Raw genomic sequence first — 25,293 nt, 5'->3', positions numbered from 1 at the left:
AAAATTCGATTACTTCGTGTTTTTTTTATTATTTTTAATATTTAAAAATACCTTCATACGGTGTCACAATTAATACAACCAAAGACTCTTATATTGTTAACATTCTTAGCAGTGCTAAAAATTGTTGAATCTTTTAACTGCATTGACTTTATTTAATTGAATTGATCTAACCTATATAAAAAAAGTATAATTACTTGTAAACATTCAGGTTTATTTATTTAACAAGGAAATCACATCCATTAAGTCACATAGTTGCAAACTTATAGAGCTACAAAGCCACATAGTCACACAGTCACAAAGCCACAAAGCCACAAAGCCACTAGACCACGTAACTAGAAAGCAATGAAGTCACTAAGTCACAAAGACACAAATGTCATAGAGCCACAAAGACACTAAGTCGCGAAGTCACGAAGTCGCGAAGTTACAAAGTTACAAAATTAAAGTTACAAAGTTAAAGTTACAAAGTTACAAGGTTACAAGTTACAAAGTTACAAGGTTACAAGGTTGCAAAGTTGCAAAGTTACAGCGTCACAAAGCCACAAAGTCACGAAGTCACAAAATCACACAATCACAGAGTCACAAGCATTCTAAGCTTTCGGCTAACAACGCAGATGTTCTTTATTCTTAAGCCACGGATAATTGCTACAAATTGTCGAAAGCGAGAATTAAATAGAAATTCATTTTAGTTGAACAAATAGTACTAAAGTATTCGTTTTACTGTGTCCTACACACGTGTGGGCATCATAATTGCACAGAGACCGCAGTTTACTAATTACACGCTTGCACACCATCATTTATGCCTTGCTGTCCAGATGGCTATTTTCAGCGATTAGCGGGAAGCTGTTTTCAGAGGAAGACCGGTTCGGAGGCGCGACCACTAAAAAGATGATTATCATTGCATCCGTCTGCAATGAAAGCGTAGTGGCAATAGTACGGGAGAAATTTCCTGTGGGTTCACTTTCACGATTGTTTGACACTGATCGACGAAAGTAAGGTCATTATTTTTTACATAATCGGTTTCAAGTTTAACGACCAGTTTATCTGTCTAGATTCTAGATGAACAGAAGATTGGAAATATCACCTTGGAATTATTTCCAGCCGTTTATATTCCACAGTTCCAAGGCTATCGCTTAATTAAATTCCAATTGAATACCAACACAATGAACATAAAACTGATCTATCGCGGCTTAATTTAGCATTTCTTTAGACCGGTAATTGTGCTTCTTTTAATTAGCTACGTCTTTCGCACGAGAACAGTCTTTTTTTGTCTTTTCAAATCGAGCTTACTTTCCATCAAGAAATTCAATCTTAAAAAAGATAATCACGATCTAACGATAAAATTTCTGAGTTCAATAGTTTAATTAATTTGTCGTTCTATGTATTCTCTGTCTCGTGTGTATCAGTACGCGTCTATTACACCTCAAGAACTGACTTCCTAGTTAGTCACGTTAAATCAGAGTAAAACAACATCAAAGAATATCGAACCCGCAGGAAAGTCTTCCGGGTTGGTCGGTGAATAAGTGTTATGGATACCGGCGAGTACTTATTCAACGGATGTAGATTCAAGGAGCAAACGTGCTGCTGCAGGCAGTGTCTGTTATTTAACGCGAAATTCCTGTCCTTTTTCAAGTCTGATTTCAAGCCTCAGTGCAGTGTTCGTTAAACTGTTGTATTAGTGTTCGTTGAATTAAAATTTCGGACTGAGTTAAAATCGAATTAAGGAAATATATTTGGTGCAACAATAAGTAATCCAACATTTTTTTCGTTTACGAGGCGATATATTTTACCTTAAAAATATCTTTCTTGTCGTTCGTTTAGTAAAAATGTTGTAGGATATCGAACCATCACTATGAATACAAATGAAACAGTATAAATCTTCGAGTTTTACAAAGAATAATACTAATTTCGTTAAGTAATAGTGGATTACTTATTGGTACATTTAATATTTACCTATCGCTAGATAATAAAATTGTAAGCCATTGGTTGTCAAAGTAATTAACTAATTTCTGGAATAAGAAATACAATTAAACATTCAAATATTGGTTTTGGGTTAAATTGACACGAACAGTGCACCAGGGTTGAAGAACTACTTATAAAAAGTATCATTTGATTACAACATAAAGTGAAGAGACGTATAGATTACGTTGTAATTGTTGATTATGTTGTAATGGAACATGTATTTCGTTTTCTACGATGTAGACCATAGCCATAACAGAATGTGTTCTTATTTGTTTGCGGATTTCACGAATTTATATCAAATCAGAACAAAGTATAACGAAATGAAACATTAGAAAAGGTTTAGAAAATGGTTATTATTCTTTCTAGTGTTTAAATGTAATCCAAAAAATTCTAAACTTATTTTAATAAATATTTATTATTTTAATATTTTTCTAAGATATTTCGATCTGTGTTACGTGAAAAGATGGAAAATTGTTGCTGGGACATGTGAATTCACTTACATACGTTCAATAATGCACTTTTTCACGTTTGAAGTCTCCCTGCATAAATCATATTTCCGTTTAGAAAGTGTTACAGACATTTGTCGAGTTCTACATTCCTACACTTCCGATGGAATATTTTCGAAAGTTCTACTTATACATCGACACTTATAAATAAAAACTAGAAATTACATAAGATTCGATATTGGATTTGTAAATTCGAGGTTACATAATACAATATAAAAACCAATCACCAAATTTAAAAGTAATTTAAAAAATGTCGAAAAATATTTGTGTAAGAATTTTTAGGGTAATTCTAAGTAATCTATTAGGTGATTATCTAATCAATCTATGAAGAGTTATAATTACAGTAAATTACAATTAATTACCAAGAGAGATCAAGTAAATGTTTAAGTTTCTCTACCTGATAAAAACGTCAACTGTTTGGAATAAAGTAAATACAGAAGATCAGAAGTGTTTCAATACTGATGTTCAATGTTCAGTGAAACGGATAATAAATCAACGGCTCATTGCCTGACAAAAACAAACACTTCATTGATGGTCGTTTTTATTACAAACTATTTTATTGTCAAGAAATGCGTTGACAGGCATTTCTGCGAAATTGGTATCCCACTTTGATCGAACGCGTATATTACGTTTGTAATTTGCATACCGTTACTGTTACAATTAAGTTCTTCAACTGACGGTTTCAACAATTAATTTAATTTTAAAGCATTTCTATGAATTCCACATGTTAAAAATTCACATCTTTCGAGACTGATTTTCAAGACAGAGATTAACCTAAAATATATTTCTCTTGTTAGGAATTTTATAAGATTAAAAATAAATTAAAATTTGTATTAAATTAATACATCACACTGACTGCGTTGTAGTATTCTCATCAAAATATATTGAGTTGATGCATATATTATATAATAGAGATTCCCCAAATAAGATTTTTGTATTACTGTCATACAATTTTCCAAAGACGGATCACTTTTTCAAAGTGATATGTCACACACATAATTGAAAATACATATAACTAAAGGAATAACAAAAGGTTTTGTTTTCATATGGAGAAATTCCCATTATTTATACATCAACTCAATAATAAAATTTACTGACACAACTGAAAGTTCAAACGATAGACTGTACATTGTTACATATTGTTAAAATATCGTTTCGTAAAAGAAACTTCAAAGGTGATTTGTTGATACTGTCGAACATTTCTTATTGCATCGATTGTTCCAGCCGCTCCGATTTGAGTTACTATCGACGGAAGGTTTCATTGAATAGCGAACACTCGAACGCAAACCTTGTGGGAAAAGTTTCTCAAGAGCGCGTAACTTTCTCTGCGTTAGACTGCTTTCCCAACTCCTTTCCGCCTTCGTACTGCACACTCTCAGTCAAGCAGAACGACATAAAAGTCACCTGCGAATCTCGTCCTTCCGCAATTTCGTTCAATCGTGTTACAAATCAGAGTAATTCCAACGAGTACCCATCTGTCGTCGATTTATCGATTACATTGTAATTTCACCGTTCATTCGTATGGAACATATGATTCCGCACTGTGACTTCGAAAGAAACTACGTTTGAAAACAATTATTATCTATACTTTCTGCAAAATTCTTGATACATTACACTGCGAATCATTATACCATGTATATTATAGTCATTTAATATACATGGTCAATTCTTGTAAATCAGTTGTATAAGGGATGTGTCACTTATCTCGATCATGTTTTGTGCTTCGATTCAAATTGACCACTGAAAAAGTCTGATCCGAATCTCTGAGTTCTAAAGCTGTCTGGTCTATTGGTTGTAGGTTGGTTTAGTTCGAGTCACTTGAACCCTGGGTTAGTCCAATTCGAGTATGTCGGTCCTGCGTTCAATACTATCAATTCTGGTGGTCTTGGATTGGACCAATTCGATTCTTTGAGTTTTAGGTTGGTCCGATTTGAACCTGTTAGTCGTTGGTTTTTGAATTTCGAGTTATGTGCTAGAAATGATGTTCTAACTTTCGGGAGAAAGGAACGTTTCTATGATTACTACAATACAGACTACAGGCTCTGTTAGTATACAAGAAATATTTTCTGTTGCCTACAATTCCATATTCCCATGTCGATACTCTGTTAGAAATAAAAAGATGAATTTAATAGTGACTTGCGATACGATACTAAGAAAGCGATTAAGCGTGGATAATTTTCGTGAATTTTCGATGTTAACGTAGTTTTATACAGCATATATCTCTACGAAGAACTTTCATGCTTTTATTACTGTTATGAAAGAAATTATACTGAAGTGTTAGCGTTTTCTTACTTGTACATTACGGTAATTGTTTCTTACCTTAAATAGGTACTTCTTAACTTTATCTTAATACGGAAATATCTTTTTGTTCTATTCAAGGTTTCGGTAATACGTGTTGTGTCATAATGCAATTAGAAAATGAAAGAAGTTATGAAATAATGAAAGAAGCGATAACATGGTAACAATTGCCTTTTCGTTTTTATTCTCAATTAACGGATTCCATTCTTACGGTATGTCTGAAGTACATACCACGAAAGATTAGTCATTTTTGTTCAAGGTCAGTTATAACATGCAATCACGCTTGATATGAAGTAACATTAAGGAATACGTAAAATCCTCGAGAATAAATTATTGTCGATATTCCAAAACAGATTTTCATTCGACAATTATATGAAACATTTTTTTAAAATCATTAATATTTTATTGAAAGTATTGTTTTCGTTCATATTCGAAGACTTTCGCGAAGAACCGTGTGTTTTCCATAAAAAGGTAACGCATATACGTATTTTTAAATTCATCGGAATATATTCTCCCTTTCTTTAAAATAATAAATTATACGTATTAGTTACTTATATAATATATTAAGTGGTGGATTTTTATGTTTCGCTTTATCATAAAACTGTAATAGTAATTTAAATCAAAATGGTAGTGTAACATCTACTTTTGGACATTTTATGATTGAATAAAAACTGTTCTATAGTGTACTGATACAAATGAGGAGTATACGTACACTTACAGCGGAATATACTATTTTAAGTTTCGTATATAATCTGTGTTTCTCTATTGAGTATTATTATTGTATAATATTAATTGAAATGTGTGACTTGTTCGATAGGTCTTTTAGCAATTTCCCTCGCGGAAAAGACGATTTCTCCCGCGGCTGAAAAGGCAGAAGCGTCTCCTGGCAATGCGGACGACATTGTCATGTTGGAAATCGACGTGAAGGAGCCTGTGAAGAGATCACCGATACAAGCCAGCACCGATTATGGGGCCAATCAGTATAGCCTTCAGAGTGCTGATGGTATTCAACAGGTAATATGCTGTTTAATAACAATATACTACTTTTATAAATAGAACAAGTTACCGATTTTTTAAAACATTCCACGCGCGATGTTTTTGTAAAAAAAGTGTAGTATATGACAATTAAAAAAAAAAACTTCACCGACTTTTCAAATGACCTTGACCTCTCCACCTTAATAAAATGTCATCTGTATATTCTAATGTCACGTTCAAATTCTTTTATCCCGTGACAGCAATGTTTAAATCATCATACTTTCTTTTTCCCAAATTCAAACAGTCTATTTTATAAACTTTAATTATCAATTCCACAATATTTTGAAATGTTAGAATATAAAATACAAGCTTCGAGTTCGAAAAGAGTTGGCACGTTAGAGGAAGTATAACTTGTAGTGGGATCCTTGATCGAAGATCAATGTCGCGGATACTCTATGCGAACCTGTACTATTATCTCTATCTTTAATCGATATCGCACTACTGTTGTTTACGTTTCGCGAGTGTGACCTAGCAATGTCACATAATGTTAATGAACTTGTGATTGTCTACATCTCAGAAGATAAGCATTCTCGAGCCTTGTTTCTATATCCTTCTTCTCTCAATACACGATTAACTGACTGTGCTGCTGGAATTTGATCGTAAGATCTAAGAGGAACTGATTTATTTCGAAAGCTACGTTGAGAAATTTTTTATACTATGTGTTAAAAATAGTGTCTTCTGTTGGAAGTTCATTAAATTCATGTTGTATATTTGTATAATTGATACTAATTAGGTCATAGCAAAGTAATAAAATAAAGCTATAATATCGTTCTCGTTTTCAATTTTCAAAATAATATTATTAAACATTACACACTGTTTAATTATACCCATTAAATATAGGTACTATACAATACCTTATTACATAAAGTACACTACGTTAGGTACTTATAAAGCTATTCAATACTTTAATGGTTTAACCATTCCACAAAGAATATTTCCACTTTTACATTTAATTTAATCATACTCAGTATTTTTTATGGTTACAGTATGTATTGGACTGATGCATAAATAACAAAAGTTTCCTACGTAATAATTATATAACACAGCATGCACGACAATTATTAAATTTAACAATGACGAAAAATAGGTAGGATGGTTATATAAATAGATCCCCTCGAATATTTTCGAAATGATTGATGACACCGAAAAATATTTCAAGTAATAGTTGAAGTGTTTCAATACTGAAATAATTTGATGTGATTTTTTATAGGAGGACGCTTAGAGAACATATTATGAAGGACAAATTTCTTTCTCCGAATGAAATCATAAATTTTGTAATGCATTAGACGATGCAGCTAGTCTTTTCCTATAAACGAAAATACTATTTATGCCGAGAAACCATTACTTTGGAAGAATTTTAATTTAAAAATTGCTAAGTGGTACTAGTAATACGATGTTATCTTCTTAAAATTGATGTTCAAAAGTAAGTACGTCCTTACAATTAGATGTCAATGTTGATATTAAAATATCTCCTAAACTAATCATTTTCGATATAATAGCTTAATACTTTTTTTATAGAGAATGGCGAGCTGCGTCGACTAGTTCGTTAAAAAATATATGATTCCGTTAAAACAAAAAAATAAATTTGACCTTCATATGTCCTCTAAGAGTTCATCCACAAAAAAAACTAGTCACATGAAATTATTTCTTCCTCGAAACCATTCAACTTTTATCTGAAACATTTTTCGGTATCGTCATTCGGTTTCGAAGATATCCGAGGTGATCGATTTAAATGGCACACCCTGTATATGTATATCGCGTGAACGTTAATTGTAACGTGTCGTTGGACTGGAATAAAGGTAAGAAACTAAAGACAGATATTTACGCGTCACGACGTTATATTAATAAAATATAGATCCCTTCAAGGATAACATCATAAATGGCCCATAATATCGCCCTGTACGCCTTTCTTGTCCAAAGACAATAAGTGTTCCTAGAAACGGGCAAACATCATTGCTCTCGGTCAACCGTGACTATTGGCCGCCTATCACCCGGCTAACGTAGTGACTAACTCCGCGTGGCATAGCCATGAGCAGCGAGGATTTTTCTTTTCCATTAGAACGGAGGGTCCGCCTTCATTATCTAGATATTTCGTTGCGACAACTACAATTGGTTCAACGGCGTTCGTTTTCCATACTTTACGCCGGGCCCATTGTCACGTCACTAATACGGTTCGAAGACACTGAAAAATTTATACATTTCCAGTGTAACTCATCTCCGTTAGAAGACAAACAAAAACGCTTAAACGGAATTATAACTAAATATTTTCTCTTTTTCGTGTGTTAAAATTATTTATGTATTCGTATGAAATATTGTAGAAAAAAGGTGGTAAAACATTGTACAACGATAATAAATTGATTGTTTAAGAAGGTTTGGAACTCTAAGAAATGTAGCAGGCCAAACGTGAAGGATTTACTTGGCAAATTATTACCTACTAAACAACACGTATTTATGCAAATTCACAGTTGTATAGTTCATTTACCAAAAAGTAGAACCGAATGAATAAATTGTGTTCATCTGTTAAGAGATTTCATGTATCTTGGAATAAAATGAGTTTAAGTTTTCATTTACATATGTTTTATGTGTGCGTGTTTGCAATGAATAAATAAAACCCGTAGTCTACTTGCTATAGATAGATGGTTTTACAAGTATAATGACTTCTAATGTCATCTTGGATCATTAGAGCTGCGCTATGCTGTTCCACTTTGTTAAATTTTAATTTTGCAAACGTAATATATCTTCGTTGATACGAATTAAAATTGACTATTTTCTTTAATAGATTTAAGGAAATGTTTTTTTAAACAAACGTAAGATAGTAGAATTGTACTAGAATATTTAATGTAAAATTCTGTATATGTACAGAATTTTTAATGTGAAAAATCACTAGAATTTTCGAGATATTTAACGGAATCACTGTTGTACCTCATTCTTCCATAATAATCTGGGTTGAAATACTTGAGTTATTTGAAAGTGAGAGGAACTGGATTCCAGAGTATAGGAATTCACGAAATCGTAAATCCTCTTTCTGAAACAGGTTATAATATACCAAATTTACCGTGATTATATAATCTCGTTACTATTTTCGGATCATTGAGTAACAAAGAAAGGAAACTCATTATACATATTAAGTATAATAATGTTCCAAACCGTACTATATTTACAGTCTTTAACACTTTTTGTTATTCTTTATAATGAAATTCTTCAATGTTATATATTATTTTTATTATATCCTTTGCAATTAGGCTTTAAGTATTTTTGTACAATTGGGAAAGCTAATTTATCACAAAAGCAAGAATTAAATAAAATATGTATGCTAATGCTTACTGTATCTAGAAATCATGAGCTTGCAAACATTAAGTGCACAAAGTTATAAGATTTCTCAAAATATCGTTTCCTCTAGTTGAAGTTTTGTCACATTAAAAAGAACATGTATATAGGTATTATTAAACATTACAGTGGTTTAACAATTAATAAATCTTATAAAAACATTCTCAGTCTAGATATGAAATTTACTAGAATGCACATATAATTACTTTAACATCTCTATCCAATATACCAATTTCTAATATTGATAATAAATTTTTAATCGACGAAAGAAGGTTCCATTCCACGACAGTTTTCCTATGGAATAAACGAGTAAATAGCTAAACGAATAGAAAGGGATACGAAGGTGAAAAATGGAATAGAAAGTGCAGATCTTTACTTTCAAGAACGAAGTAAAAAAAGCATACATTTAAAACAGAAGAATGAATCATTGATTTGCACTGGTACAGTTTCCAAGGGTTTCTTATGTCCCTCTACACCTACACTCGATCCTGATTGTTTAGCCGTGCTAAACGCGATCGTGCTTTCTTGCATAACTTTTACCTTCTAATCGGTTCGACCTGACAAAACCGGTAATACCACACCCAATGATCGAGAGTATATCCGTCTACTGGTCTCGCGGGCCCTAGATACGTTCTCCATATGGTACACGGCCTTGTGTACCGTTACCGTGACGAGTCGCTTTGAATGAATCTTTATTTACCTTCATTTATGGGTCATCGACTCATCCACAATGCTGACGATTCATTCATAAGACAGTCGTTAATAAAACTGGAATAATTTTAAAACAGCGCTTTGCGGTTTTCGATCACGATGCACTATAACGGTTGTCTTTCACTTTATATTTTAACGTGGTTGAGGATTCTTTCAAACGTGCACTATAACAAATGCGAAATCAATGGAATTTTATTGATGACTCTATAAATTCTTGTATTAGTTAATGTATAAAGTGTATATACATATAAGAAAATTAAAGAAGAAGCTAATGTCGATGAATATTACTATTTTTGTCACTCAGGTGGATACAAAATTAATGTATGAGTGTTAATTGAATGTAGAAGATTGTATTAAGTGTAATTAATGAAGAATAAGATGGTATTAAGTGTAATTAATGAAGAATAAGATTGTATTAAGTGTATATGAAAGCAATGGCCATCATATTTAAGTCAATATTGCTACGATATTTAATGTTAGCAGTAACGAATTCAATTTTTGCTAGAACAGTAGAAAAAGTTTATACTAAATGAGGGGAACTATTTAAAGTAATAATTGCTGTAACAATTGTTCAACATTAATAAAAATTTACGACTTCAAAATAGTTTTTAATTTTGCATATACTCGATATATTTCTTGTATTGTAGTCAAACAAATACCTATTTATAGAATAAAAGCAAATATATTAGGTGTACCAATAAATGGTCTACTATTTCTTGTGAAACTCTGTATTAATTTCGAAACAATTCGAAAACTTATTGTATTTGAGCAATATTCGTAGCTCGTTCCCATCACTCTTCGTCATTTTAACTAAACAGAAGCTTGGAAGATATTCTGAATCTGAAATGCACTGCCACTGTATTCAAATTATAGTGAATTACTTATTGGTACACATAATATATTATAGAGTTTCTGGTTAACAACTTAATTTCTTAATTTTTGCACAACGAGTATCATGATACTAATATCCTATATTTTTAATAAAATAAGTGCATCTATACTGCTCACTTCATGGGTACAAACACCGGAGAAACTGTCAAACAAACGAGTAGTACTATGTACTAATTTCGAATCAACTTGGAAAATGCAATAAAGCAAAGATTTTAATAAAGTTTCATACCATTTGTGTGTGACCACTAACGTACTAAAAGCCTCCAGTGCAAAATTCAAACTTCTGTTCCATTTCAATGTTTAGCTATTCGTATCTGAAATTGCGAATTTGCATAAACTTCCGTAATTATCAGACTGCTTGGAAGCAACTTTCAGTTCGAACTCCGCACTATGATCAAGCTCAGCTTGAACTGATCAAATTCCTCGCCAAACGTTCGGACTACACATATTTGGAACCGTTTGTTCGCGAAACGACCCCCAAAACTTTGATCTATGAAACGTCCTAGTATAATGAATATACTGCATTGAATTAGTCGAACAAAGATCAGGTCACGTGAATCTCAATAAACAGTTTCATTCTAATTAAAATCATACGTATATTTACAGCTGCCACCGGAGTACCTGTCCGCGTTGCAGTATGCGCAAGAGCAACCGCAGCCGGCGCCGCCCCAACGCAGACCGCAGCCGGCGTACGCGAGACAGCAACAAGCGTTGCAACAAGCCTACTACAACTACCGCAAGCCGACGGTAGTTCCGCCCCGGCCACGTGCTCAACTTCATCCCCAGGCGTTAGCTCAAGCGGAGGCAGCCGCGGAGATACAAGCTCAAGTGGACGCTCAAAGTCGCGCGGAAGCGATACGCACCGCTCGTTTAGGTTCTAGCCAATCGGGGGCGAACAGCTACCAGGTACCTTCCTACAGTCAACCGAAACTGGGCACGTTCGAGCAAGAACTCCTACAATTGGTCTCAGCGAATCAAGCACAAGAATTCAAGCTGCTCCCGACCCAGCCGAAAGGAGGCTCATCCGCGTACTCCCAGCAGTTGGTCGGTTACCCAGTGCAATACGCTAAGCCTACAGCAGCGCCACCTCAGCTACCGGAACAGTACCACATCGAAACATCGCCGCCGCGTTACCATCAGCCGCAACCTGTCGTGGGATACCAATCGGTCGAAGAACCGGCCCAGTACCAACCACAGCCCGCGAAAGCCTTCACTCCATCTCCCCAGTACGACTACCTCGCGGACGAAGCGCACTTAAAGGCCCTAGAGCAGGCCCAAGCGCAGGCTCAAGCTCAAGCCCAGGCTCAAGCGATCGCGTTCCAAAAGGTCGCTCAAGTCGAGTACCAGAAACACGCGCAGAACGCTCTGGCGCACATACAGCTGAACAACGAGCAGGACAAACAACGGTCCGCTCTGGAACAGATCCAACAGGGCGCCCAGGTCAGCGACGCGGGTCGCAACTATCAGCACGAGCAACTGCTCCCGAAAGGAGCTGAGGCCGCCTATAGGGCGAAACAGAAGGCTGAATCGGCCACTGAGGTAGCGGAAGCGAGGAAACAACAACAGGCGGCTGAATTCAAGGCCCACGCGGACGCCATACGACACCTGGAAGCTCAACAAAGAGCTCATCTGAAGGTCCAGGAGCAGGTGGCCGACTATGCGTTGAACTTCGAGAAGAACCAGATGCGCGCCCAGGAGATCGCGCAAGCGCAGGCCGAGGCGCTCTACAAGATGCAGCTGCAGGAACGGGGAGAGCTCAACAAACAGATCATAGCGATCTCGAAGAATCAAGTACAAGGGAAAAAGGTGGACGGGGATTCTCCTGTTTATCATTACAATCTGCAAACTAGCAATACACCCTATACTCTGCCGAACAGTTACTTCAGCAACGACGAGCTGCAGAAGTACCAAGCGTCCAGTTCCTCCTATGTCCCCAGATCTGTCCCGAAACCAGACGGCGCCGAGCCAATCGATGTCGCCCAATTGCAGCCGGTCATCACGCAACCGCGTCAAGCGCACAAACTAAAGATCCCATCTGTCCCCCAATCGGTGTACGTGTCTGATTCTGGTTTGTTGAAGAAGTCACCGATCAAGTCGATAACTATCGAAGAAATTGAACCCCAGATCAACAGCCGTCCCGTCTACCAAACTGCCACCCCTAAAGCACGCACTCTGACGGAGGAGGATCTGTCTGCTCTGATCAATGCTGGATACACGGTCACTCCCGTGCCACCATCGGCCAAGTCTGACCAGCAAGTGTACGCGGTGGAGAACACGTCCGCGGGTTATTACACGAAGAAACAAAAGCCATCGATCCCCAGACCAGAATATATCGCTTACGAGGAGGTGATCCAACGGCCACGTAAACTGATCGGTAGAACCAGACCGCTTCTGAAGCAGCACGACGGCGAAGGCGAGGCCAGCGAGAAGGTCACTTATCTGGTGCCTTTGGAAATGAGTATTAATCATGCAACATGTAAATGAAATATAGGTCTCGCGATTTTTGATTCACATGATTGATTTTTTGGATCGCATCGCCGCTATAGAATTGTGCAGATTATTAGATACGAGTGTTTTTTCTTGTCTCGTGGTTGGTTTTGTTGGTTTTTTTTTCACGGTAATATCGAGAAATTATGGTGGAAAAATTACACTGTTAAACAAATTCCAAAATTATGAAATTGAATCTGGTTTTTTGTGTCAGTTAAAGGTTGCTGAATAAGATGCTGGTTTTGGTTGGACCCTACGCGTCACAATGGCTAGTATTTAGTTTCTACTTCCTATCATAACGAATACGCGTGTTTCAGGTTAATTTTCGAAGTTGATTTATTCGAAAATTAAATCTCACGTGAAATTTTATTGTATATTTTCGATTTATTTTAAAGCATAGAATCACCCCATATCCGGTTGTACCATTAGTTACATGACACCCTGTATACTATATTGACAATTAAATTTTTAAAGGTCCTTATGGATGGGTTCAAAAGTGAGATTACCATGGTATTGACCAATTAAAAATCAAGTAGGTACATTCAGTTTCACTCCATCATTTTAGGATCTTTCATAATTTTGTTTAACAGTGTAAATTCATTGTACGTATGAATTCAGAGTTTGGATGTCTCTTTGGGCGAAAGATTTGAAGTGATAACGAGGAGTTTTGTTGTTTCTTCAGATTACCTTGACAAATAGACATTCTTTCACGAATATATGTTAACTAAAATTTTGGAAAGCTTACAGTGTATTTTAATGTACTACATGCCTAATCTGTACATGGAATCGTGTTTGAAATTCGACCGGAAGGTCATATGATTAGGCATTAAATCAACGTACAAATATTGTAAAAAAAAGGTTTTTGTTCTTTGTAAACTGTTATAGCTTGATTCTAATAATTTGCACACCTCTGTATTTTGAACCTTCTGCCGTACATACGATGTTAACCTGTTAACAGGGGAAGATTAATTTTTTTAACTTGAATTTTCTTATTTAATTATATTCTGAATTTCGACATTTATGCACTTATAGAAAATATGAATCTGAGGAATGGTATAAAACAAAATCTTTTATTTTTCTAATTAATTTCTGTTCTATTCCAAGCAAAAACGAAAACAGAAATTTGAAAATAACGAAATTATTATAATAAAAAAAAGTTTTATTTCGAGCAAATGGTGTTTTTACCATGAATATCATACTATGAATGTTTATAAAAATTATCCCCGGTCGACAGGTTACTGTTTGATATTTGCGTCTAAAAAGGACAGAAGCAAATAACATATTAAAGAAATTGCCAATTATCATATTTTCACGTTCTGTACACGTGTTACAGGACCGACAAGTCGCTCTTCCATTTCTCATACCATTCAGTCTCAGTTTCGTACATTAAAAACGGGAGTGAAAGATATTCGCTAACAAGGTGTTTGCATGTTCCCTCATGTGCAAGTATGATAACTATTAATTTTAGTGTAGCAACGATTTACCACTTCCTAGTTTCAATGCGGGACAATTTGTTCTGTGTTCCTCAACCTATATATATTTTTTCTTTTTCGTTAAACATTCATGTTGTGTATTGCTTTGAGCTACGATTAAAAAAAGAAAAAAAAAGTAAGTCAAACATACTGATCGACAAAGGGATACACGAATGGTGACAAATATTCTCGCCGATCGTGTTATTCATGAATCAAAAAATTCCGAAGAATCCGGGACGTGAAACGTCATAAACAGCAAAATTTCGTCGCTTCAGTCGCTCTTCGACCTCTTTACACGATGTCAATTAAGATGAGCGATCGAATCAAGTCACCGCTCTCCAGGCGTGAGTATAGATCGTGGAACGACCAATTTCTTCGCGTAAATCGGTACGATCGTGTACCCATTTTACGCAGTAGTATTTGTAGATGGTACGTGCGACGGTGCTAAGTCGAATAATTCTTAATTTATATCTACTATTTGTATATACTAGATTTTTACTTAATAAAACTGTTCAAAAGTGTAATTCAATTTTTTTCCCTAGAATGCTTATTCTTTAATTATGTTCGTCTTGTAAAGCAGGGTAAGAGAGACAATGGCGGTCACTTAAGCAATAATTGTAATAGAACCAAACTATGAGATCAAATTTCCTTACAAGTTACTGCTTACAAACATAAACTATTAAACCGTTAACTGAATACTGAGATAATCACTTTGGTAGAATTAATAATTGAATAAGAAAATGCTTTTGACTACTATTGTCCACACTGGTGGGTTTTTAATAGTATGCATATAGGATATTTTTCTAATGAAAGGTTCGTGCGAAACATTTGTCGCAAGAATAATCTTGATAAATGAAGTGATATATAATTTTGAAATGATTCTTTAATCAAGGTGAATGGATTCAAGTAATAATCCATACAAAAACGATACAAATTTTGCATAAAGCTAATATTTTAAAATTAATAATTTATTTAGAAATAGAACTAAATTTCTTATGTAGTAATACCTTGAACGGGTACGTTAATTGTTTTCATATTATTTGACGCAAATCGAGATAAAATTAATTGTTATATAGAGGTTTGTATAATTGAACACGAATTGATGCTAACATGAGTAAAAAATGCAGAGTACAATCTTTCAATATCAAGTTTTAGTTCTCGAGAAAATTAAATTTAAAAATGTCTCAGACGTTTCGAATATGTCTGATTTATATGTCTGTGCATCACTGACTATTTCTACTTAGAATGAGCGTACAGATGGCGGTACGCTATTGTCTGTTTTGCATCGACCTAACTGCTATCAATTTATTTAAAATATTATAAATTTACTATATTAGTATTTCGTTGTCAATGTTTATAAATATCAACATAAGAAAAATAATTAGTAATAATAAGACACTCGAGTAAAATGATAGCAAGAAAAAGTAATAATAGAATTTCAATTTTTGTAAATCAGATTCTAAAATATTTTGGACACGTTTGTGCTTTGCTAAAATTTGATTTAACTGGTTCATTAGCTAAAATAAGTGTCACAAACTGTATTGAGCAGTGTAAAGCGCGAAGAGCACAGTGATGAAACACTATAATTGATGGTCCAATGATCTAGGGTAGGTACTACAGCGAATGAATACCATCGAAAGTTAAGTTTAAGTAACTATATACCTGTATTAACTCTCTATTATTCTCGTTCTAATAACGTCAAGAAAATTCCTCGAGCTTTCGAAATTATATAACAGCTTCCTGTAATGCTGTTTTGGGCATGTGAAAATATAATGGAGCCACTTTCAGTGAAGGTATTACAGAAATCACGACTGGTAAGTGTGTAACAAGAATAAAATATAATAAGCAGAATCCTTTTTATTAAGGTAGTTTTAAAAACATATTATTCCCTTTATTACTGATTATTTAATGACAATTTGTGACTTTGGTTATTTGTAAACTAACAATCTATTCGAACTGAACAAAATATCCGCCTATTCTGTTTTTCTACGTAAAAATGTCTGTCACGAATTTCTCGTTTCATGTTTTATTCCAACGTCCTTAAAACAATGTTCCATTTTCATTAATATCGATTGAAACGTAAAACAAATTATAATTTCTTCTTTTTGACTTCCTGTCATTTTCAGTTGTACATCCATATTTATAGTTCGAGGGATTTGTAACCTTTTTTCGTAGAGTCTCCGTTCGATAATGCATTAACATTGGCATTCACGTAAAAAACGAAAGAAAAAGCCACCGACAACAGATTCGTGGGTTTATGTAAGACGGTGTTCCACGTTGCAATTAGACGGTATACACATCAAATCAGAATAGGTCCTTGCTCGACTTATGTCCCGGGTACAACTTTCTCTCTCACGCTGTGACATAATCTTTTGAACAGTCGGCGAGTTGAAACTCGACTGCGCATTGAAAACTGGACTAGTTTCGTTTATTATTACCTACAGTGCAGACATGCCCGGGGACTGTTGCAACTTTGCTATATTGCTGATAGCCATCTTCTTGGTAACAGCCTACACTACTCCTCTACAGGTAATCCACATTATTCTTGAAGGCTATTCTTAAAGGTCATCGTTATGCTTCCAATTCACTTAATATTTTAACGTTGTACCACGAGCTTTCGAATTATTATCATAAACTTTTCTATTCTAGCTTCTTTTAATATTTTCAGTACATTTAGAATTTAGAATATATTGTCTGTTGATTTAACAGTAAAGGTATCGATTATATCATAACAATACATGGGTATACAGTTAACTTTTAGGAGAATAGAAGATTCCAGGATACAATTTACAGGGACTGTGTGTTATAATATACATAGTGCACGATCTGTACGTATTTTTCATAAAATTATGCATCTCATTAACAAATTATTTGCTCTATTTTCATTTTCTTTCTAAAATTATTCATGTTAAGAGTTATATGAAGATTCGAGTTCAATGTTAAATGATTTTTACATGATTAGTTATTAAATGTTTAGGAAAGGAATTATCGTGTTTAAGCTTAGTATAATATTGGGTTGAGTGATAAATGAACTGCTTCATTAATTAAGTAATGATTATAGCAAAAATAGTTAACAGATAACAGTAATTAAGTTTAATAACAATTGAGCAATGGATGAATGTCAATTTTAAACATCGACAGAAATTTAAGAAAAGAGAGTAAAAGTTATTTATAACTGAATCTAACAATTAATGTAAATACTGGAATTAATATAAAGCCACTTTATACACATTTTGACAAATATTTAGTAGCTTGCACGATCATTTTACGCGTGATTCACTTGGAACAATTTTGTATCGTACGTTCACTTCCTTTCTATTCGTTCGATTACAAATAACATCGAAGTTAAATAATTCCAATATTGTATATGCGAAATATCTTCCTGGAGAATAATCTATGAGACTGTTACAGCACTGTCCAATATTACAAACTGATATTGAGTAGTACTTATTTCATACTAAATCCTATTCTTGGACATACTATTTAATACTATCAAAATATAGTAAATATTATCTCGATAGTAACGTAAAAATGTAATATTTATTCACCAATACTAATTTTTTCTGTTCCCACGCTTTAAAACTGTTAAGGTTGGTATAAGAAATGTTAAGCATCATAATTAACATTATACAAGATGCTTCATTTACCTTGACCATCGCAAAAATATGAAAAACGTTAATATTGATATACATACTGCTACTGAACAAAAGAAATGAAAGGATCCGTGTATTAACATCAATAATTCTTCATATATTAATATACCACCTAAGATAAATAGAATATAACTATAACACGAAGATATTGTGTAACTGATCAAGCTAAATAAAATAGTCTATGTAGTAAATAGTCGAACTAAATATTACAAATACAATATCTACAAGAAATGCACTGCTATTTATGATATAAACAATAGTGAGTTTCCGTTAAATTTTCTCTTTTCAATAACTATATTCCTGTTCTTTTTACATTATAAAGAATACTTTACTGTAAGAATACTTTTTCCTTTATATCGTTAAGAATACTAAGCTATCGTCGAATTTTCCCTTTCCAATAATAACTGTATTTCTGTTCTTTTCATGTTGTAAACGATATTTTACTGTTCTGTCAGAATATTTGTTATTTATATTATAAAGTATACTTTCGTTAATCTTTTGCTTTTTATAATAATAACTTTGTTCTTTCTAGCATCGAATAGTGGTCGACGATTACGGATACAATGACTACCAAAATTACCAACCGTACGCAAAGTTCGATCGACCGATCGTCGTGAAGGCGATCGAGAAACCGAAGAATCAACAAGACTTCAGCAAGATTCCTGGTATTCCCGGCGTCGACTATCCTTTGTATCACACTGTACCGCCGACAAGTTTTTCATGCGCGCACGTTCCATTCGCACCAGGAATGTACGCGAACGTGGAAACCGGTTGTCAGGTAATCTGCTTCGTTCGGCTTTTGTCTCATTAATTATTTAAATCACGAGCATGTATTCCTTATGCTATTTCAAAGTGTTAAGAAAAAGGAATTACTTCTATGGCAGAAGATCGATCGAAGATATAGAGTTCAATTTATTTCCATGAAGTGTCGTGCTAGTGGAAAATTAAATTGAATGATCTGTCAGACACGTGTGGCGTTAATTAAAACTTAATGACGTTTCTCGTTGCAATAGAAGCGTATTACGTGGCTTAATATGTTACATCGGGATTAAAAAAGAAGTTTACGTGGGGTGTTAATAATATTTTTCTTGATATTTTCCAAAAACACATCGAAAATGTAAAATGAAAAATGTTTTTATGAAATCTTGTTTCCGAAGTATTGGTAGTATTATCGATACTGTATTATGACAATATTCGAGCGATAGTAAAGTCGAATATTTCCTTTTCATTTTCCAATCTATTTACAATCTGCTTTTTGGAAATAAATAAATTTACTGGTATTGCATGCAAATATGCAGTAAGGCGTAGGTGTTCGTCCAATGATTTGCACCAATGAAGTGAACAATTTCACATATTTTTTCTCATTTGAAGACGAACATTTAGTTGTAAAAACTTCACAATATTCGAGTTGGTCCAAACCATTTAAGAAACATTGGAGATATCATATTTATTTTTCTTTGCAATTGGAAAGAAATATTATAAGAAAAATTTAAGAAGTAATTTTTTAAACGTTTTCCTTGCAAAATTGCACTTTAGGACATCATCTACCACAGTAATAATTTGGACAACACTAATATTTTATAATTACGTATTTTTTATACCAACATATTCATTGCTTAAATCGCGTATGACAATAATGAATAACGTACATTAATGTCGTAGGCCTATCACATCTGTCACGACGGCCGTGAAGGTCATCAAGGCGCGTCTTTCCTGTGTACGAATGGAACCCTTTTCAACCAAAAGGAATTCGCTTGCGATTGGTGGTATAACGTGAACTGTGCGGAAGCTATAGAATTGTACAGGTATGTTATTATTCCTTAATAAATACAGTTTTGAATGGAAATTCTGAACCAAGTTTCATAAAAACACTGTACATTTATTTCAAAGAACAAGTCTGATGTTTAATTACCAGAAACGAATTTTATCATATATTATATGACATTCAATTGACCTTTATGTTTAAAAAATCTGAAAAATAAGGAGTTTGTTAGAAAATAATTATTTTCTTACACAAAGTCGTACTTCTTAGGATTATGTGATATCCTTGTAGTATTTTCAATATAATTCGTTTCAATGGATTTAAGAATGTAGCATGCATGATCTACACTTTTCAAATTATTACAATATTCGAAAGACTGGTTTAAATTGTAAACAAATACAAAAGACTGTACTTATAAGATCACTACTTACAGTAGTGGAGTATGTATAAGCAGCTTCCTGTTGCTCGGTGTCCGGTTGGGAATCGACTGACATTGACATTGAACGCTTGGGTTCATACTTATTACAGCTAATACGTAATTGGACAAATTTTGTATTGGTATGGGGAGAGATTACGCCTTTCCTCTTGAAAACAAGGGATGCCTACCTTTACCTTTACCTGATAGAAAGGAAACACATGGAAATTACCCGGTCTACTTGGCGCGTAGGGTCTGTTGAAGTGCCATTACTCATAGCTAACCATTTTTTTTTTAACAATAGAATTGTCGACTGGAAAGGAGTGTCGGAAGTGTCGGAATCTGGTATGCAAATAAGGCCTCGTTTGCAACCGGATGTAAACTTACTTTTAGGGTGGAACAGATTTCTTAAACAATTTTAATAATTCGTAAGATATTTTTCAATTCGTTTCAGTTCTTGTACTACCTTCTTTACGACAGCTATGTTAAAGGTAACGTGAGAGTACTGTAAGAAATCCGTGGATAAGTGATAAGAAAATAAAATGAAAAGAAACTAAAGAGAAGATAGACGCTTAGAAATTAATTAACGTAACACTATAACTTCTTATTTATAACAGATTATTAGTCAAATACAACCTCTTGTAATGTATATTATTGTTTGATTTATTTCAGCTTAAATTTATATCCGGAGAAGAACCCCTATTTACCAAAGCCAAAGAAGGATGCTCCTCCAAAACATATGAGGATCGTTGTGATTTAAAGACCGTGGCTGCTGTTCAAAATTACGAACACTACTTTTAATTCGATCTATTAAAAAATCATGCTTTTTTAAATAATTCAACATCATTGGCTGCGAATGAATCTTCGTCATCTGTCTAATTTATTATATTTCATAATGTTAAGAAAGCAATTAACAGAATTTAAACAGGAAATGTTAATTCTTGTAACAAGAACTAGACTGTAGATGTCTATGCAAATTTAGACCTTTTCAAACTAGCTTTAATAACAGGAATTACATAACAACTTAACTTTTCTTAACATTCTTGTTATATGTTTCTACATTTTCATTCACATCCGAAGGAAACATTTTTCACGCACAGGAATGGACAGCTTATACATTTTAAAACTGACTTCGACACAAGAATTTAGATAATGATTATTTAGTAAATTATTGTATAACTTAAGCGAACCTTCATTAAATGCTAAGACATAACACCATTGTATTCAAATGTACCAAATATTTAAGCATTGTAAAGAATTCCAATGGAACAGAATCACTTATTGTTTCTTAACAACATTTGTTACTACAGATTATATAAGAAAATACTTGTTTCTTGCTTTGTCAAAAGATGTAGATATAATTTCATTACTTCTGAAACAGTATAAATACTGATTAATAAAGAACAAACAGTACATGAATTTAGTATATTGACTTTTCACTTTGAAAATTAAAATTAAGGTTTAAGAAAAAATTAATATAAATGTGTTTGGTGCATTAATCTGGATGCTGGGTAAATAAAATTATCTTTTTAATACGTTATAATAATAATCATATAATAAAACCTTCTTTATCATCGTATTCCGATTTAAATATTAATCATATCAATGTAGCTTTGATTTTATTACTATTGCCCAATACGTCGAATTGTTCCATGACATATCATATACTGAACGAATTTGTGCCCTTTTATATACTTGAGATATTATAAGCAACATAAGAAATAAAAACTGACAGTAATCAATATTAATCGTCAATAATATTACAACAATAATTTCTATATACAGATATTAATAAATAAATTGTTCACTTCTACAAGTTTCCTTACATCTTTTTACTTTATGGATATATGTATATTATACTGTGACGACAATATTTTGCATGTACTTCGCTTTTACATCTTCATACAATATTTTAATATATCAGATATCGAAGAAATTAGATTATGCATCTATAAAAAATTCTTTTGTCAATACGATATTGATACATTGCAAAATAATGATATCGCTGAAAAACAATACAATATTTATCGTAGTGGTATTCTCATTTATAAATTTAAAGAAAGATTACTGCTCTACACCTTTAAAGCTGATATGTTTAAAATTGTATGTTCTCATGATAAATTAATTCATTATTTAAATTACAGTTATTAAATAACGTAGACATATGGAAACTGTTTAGCTACTGCTACCGTCTTTGTAACTTTAATATAGTTTAATATATAATTTATTGTATTTATCGTTTGCATTGCACTGTATTCCACCATTCACAACGCTTTGTCACTTCACTGAACGCTGTACCCACAGGACAAAGTGCAGCAGTCATTGACCAACCTGAACAGTTGTAAAAAACCTAGACGGAAAGTATATAAATCAGTAAGAATTTTAAAAAGAAATGTCAATTCAGAAGTGGCCCGAATAGGACCAATGGACTATGGGACTTTAATCCTATCGGTCCCGAATTAATCCGACTCGAGCCCTTAGATTCTAGATTAGTCTAAGTCGAATCTGCTAATTCTAGAATTGTGCAGTTTAATTTTTCTAATCTTACGTTGATCTGATTCAAGTCTCTTGAAAAGAATTACTGTATCTCTTTCCGTTTGATACCTTTTACGTAAAACCAGATATTAAATTCTTTTTGCGACAGATAAACACTCACCTGGCAGTAAGTTTCAACATCAGCAAACATACCCCTTCTGCCGTTACATGCGAAATTAGTCTCTGGAATACTAGTAAGATTGGTATACCGAGAAACTATATTGTTGACATTAAATCGGACATTTTCATAATATGTTGCTTGCGAATTTGTACCGCTGTTCCTCGACTCTTGTTTCCTAGTTCTTGGAGAAGTATTCTGATTTGCTTTTGCAGGATGAGATTGGACGTGTCTCGATGATCGTCCGTGGAAATCGTTTAGAAATCCTTGATAGTCGGTTATAATCTGCAAAAAACAGGACTGTATATATGTATTTAAATAACGTGTGAATTTAAAATATGGTTTCTTCCTTATCCTGTTATAATTGCGAAGGTGTCATTTAATTATTTTTAAATTGTTATAACAATATATAAGTGAGACCACATAATTTTCAAGCACAAAGATAAGAAGGTACACTGAATTTAATCCGTTTCTCAGTCTAATTAAGGAAACAGTGGACTATCAATATTTCATGTACGACAATCTCACGCTTTGCAATAAAAATCTAGTCTCTCTATATATAATTTCTGCAATAAAGCTTCTCTACTAATAATATAAATAAATTCCCTAATTATAAAGTTTACAAAGAAATCTGCATATTCTGCGGCATAGTAATAAATGTTTCTAATAAACATTTCATTTGCGGTATAAGTAAGTATTTTTTAAGTTACACGCAATATATTTTAAATAAAACATACTTCCTAAATCTGTTAATGGTTAAAATAACATGTTATTATGACAATTATATTTTTTTATTTCCATTGAAACGTACAGTGTTTTCGTTCAGAAATCGAAAACGTTGGATTATTCATTGGTATACCTAGCAATTTTTAAGAGGCGAACGAAGTTGAGAAATATATGTACACATAATCTACTAAACCAATCAACACGTTTGTACAAAACTAGGTGAAATGATGCAACCGCTGTTGGCGCGACAGATGCTCGCGGGATTATCGGATGGAATCCGTTAAGAAAGGAAAAGGCGTAGCAGCCTGTTATTGGTGTTTCGCGTGTAATTTGCATACCACGGGTGCAAGCGAGCGTGCAGTAGCAAGTGTACTCACGGAGCACACACTTTCATTCGTGTCCTGAGAACAGGACGGCTAGATGACCTATCTTCTCACACAGGCTGGTAATCCTAGAAAATTGCGGTCTGCCTAAACGAACTAGGTAAACTAGAATCTCGTGTGTCGACACGCGTTTTACCCCGCGTGGCCTGTGGTCGTCCACTCGTGACAGTTAAGTAAGATATATCATTTTATATCTTTGTCGGGACAGAGACGTGACAAGGTCTTTTAATATTGCAACAAGTTTACCTCGAATAGCTATTTTACCATTAATTTAGCGAGGAAAATTGTTGTGGAATTTAACGAATTTAAGGAAAACAGGATGAGTAAACTATTATTCTAGGATAGAAAAACCTAGTAAGTTTCTGAAGTTACTTAAGAATAATGTGTTTGGTAATTTACTATTTTTTTCCTAAGAAAATACACAAAAATTCGTCTTCGGTAATATTTGTCTTGTTGAAATTAAAAAAATATTTTTCGATAGGCAGAATTATTGTTTATTAAAAATTCAACATAGCTATCTTATTACATGTTATTTTCTTAATAATTTCTGTAAAAATTGAGCTATACATCTATCAACAGAAGAAAATGGTTGCCATTTAAAAGCGTTTTACTCGAAATGCGATTTTCAATATCGGTACCACAAATATTTAAAAGACTACTGAACTAATTTCGATCAAACTTTGTGGTAATTTTCTTAGGACTAAAATCTAGTACATGACAAAGCAAATTTTTGATTCGTCCATGTTTTCTTTTTTTAGTAACATAAGAAGTTGAAAATTTATGTCGAAGACTACAAGTTTAAGTTCAAACAGCCGCCATTTTGTAAAATATTGATGTTTTCAAAATCGATTTCGATAAGTAATAGTTCCTTTTGTCTACTTTAATATAAAATTAAAAAAACTTGTTTGAAATAAAAGCCCACAGATATCTCTGGTACCTCAGATAGTGTTTTGATGAAACGGGTTATAATTAAATCGCAGCCATTTTCTTCTGTTGATAAAAATATATATACTAA

The 25,293-nt window shown here is 33.5% G+C and overlaps 2 protein-coding genes across 2 annotated transcripts in view; both read left to right on the top strand.

Annotated features, from left to right (window-relative positions):
* LOC107188079 overlaps nucleotides 1–13,211 on the top strand; it is a 36,364-nt gene extending 23,153 nt beyond the window's left edge. The window contains 2 exon segments of the mRNA XM_015576322.1: nucleotides 5,581–5,777; nucleotides 11,334–13,211. Coding sequence (XP_015431808.1) covers nucleotides 5,581–5,777; nucleotides 11,334–13,211 — 2,075 coding nt within the window.
* A 3,926-nt stretch (nucleotides 13,212–17,137) lies between these two features.
* Nucleotides 17,138–21,276, top strand: LOC107188136. The gene is made up of 4 exons (XM_015576387.1): nucleotides 17,138–17,215; nucleotides 18,872–19,117; nucleotides 20,002–20,144; nucleotides 21,189–21,276. The coding sequence occupies exons 1-4, from the start codon at nucleotides 17,138–17,140 to the stop codon at nucleotides 21,274–21,276; spliced, it is 555 nt and encodes a 184-aa protein (XP_015431873.1).
* Nucleotides 21,277–25,293: the final 4,017 nt, after the last annotated feature.

This window comes from Dufourea novaeangliae, unplaced genomic scaffold (assembly GCF_001272555.1).
Source record: "Dufourea novaeangliae isolate 0120121106 unplaced genomic scaffold, ASM127255v1 scaffold115, whole genome shotgun sequence".
Lineage (NCBI taxonomy): Eukaryota > Metazoa > Arthropoda > Insecta > Hymenoptera > Halictidae > Dufourea > Dufourea novaeangliae.
This window is presented reverse-complemented; position numbering and strand designations above follow the sequence as displayed.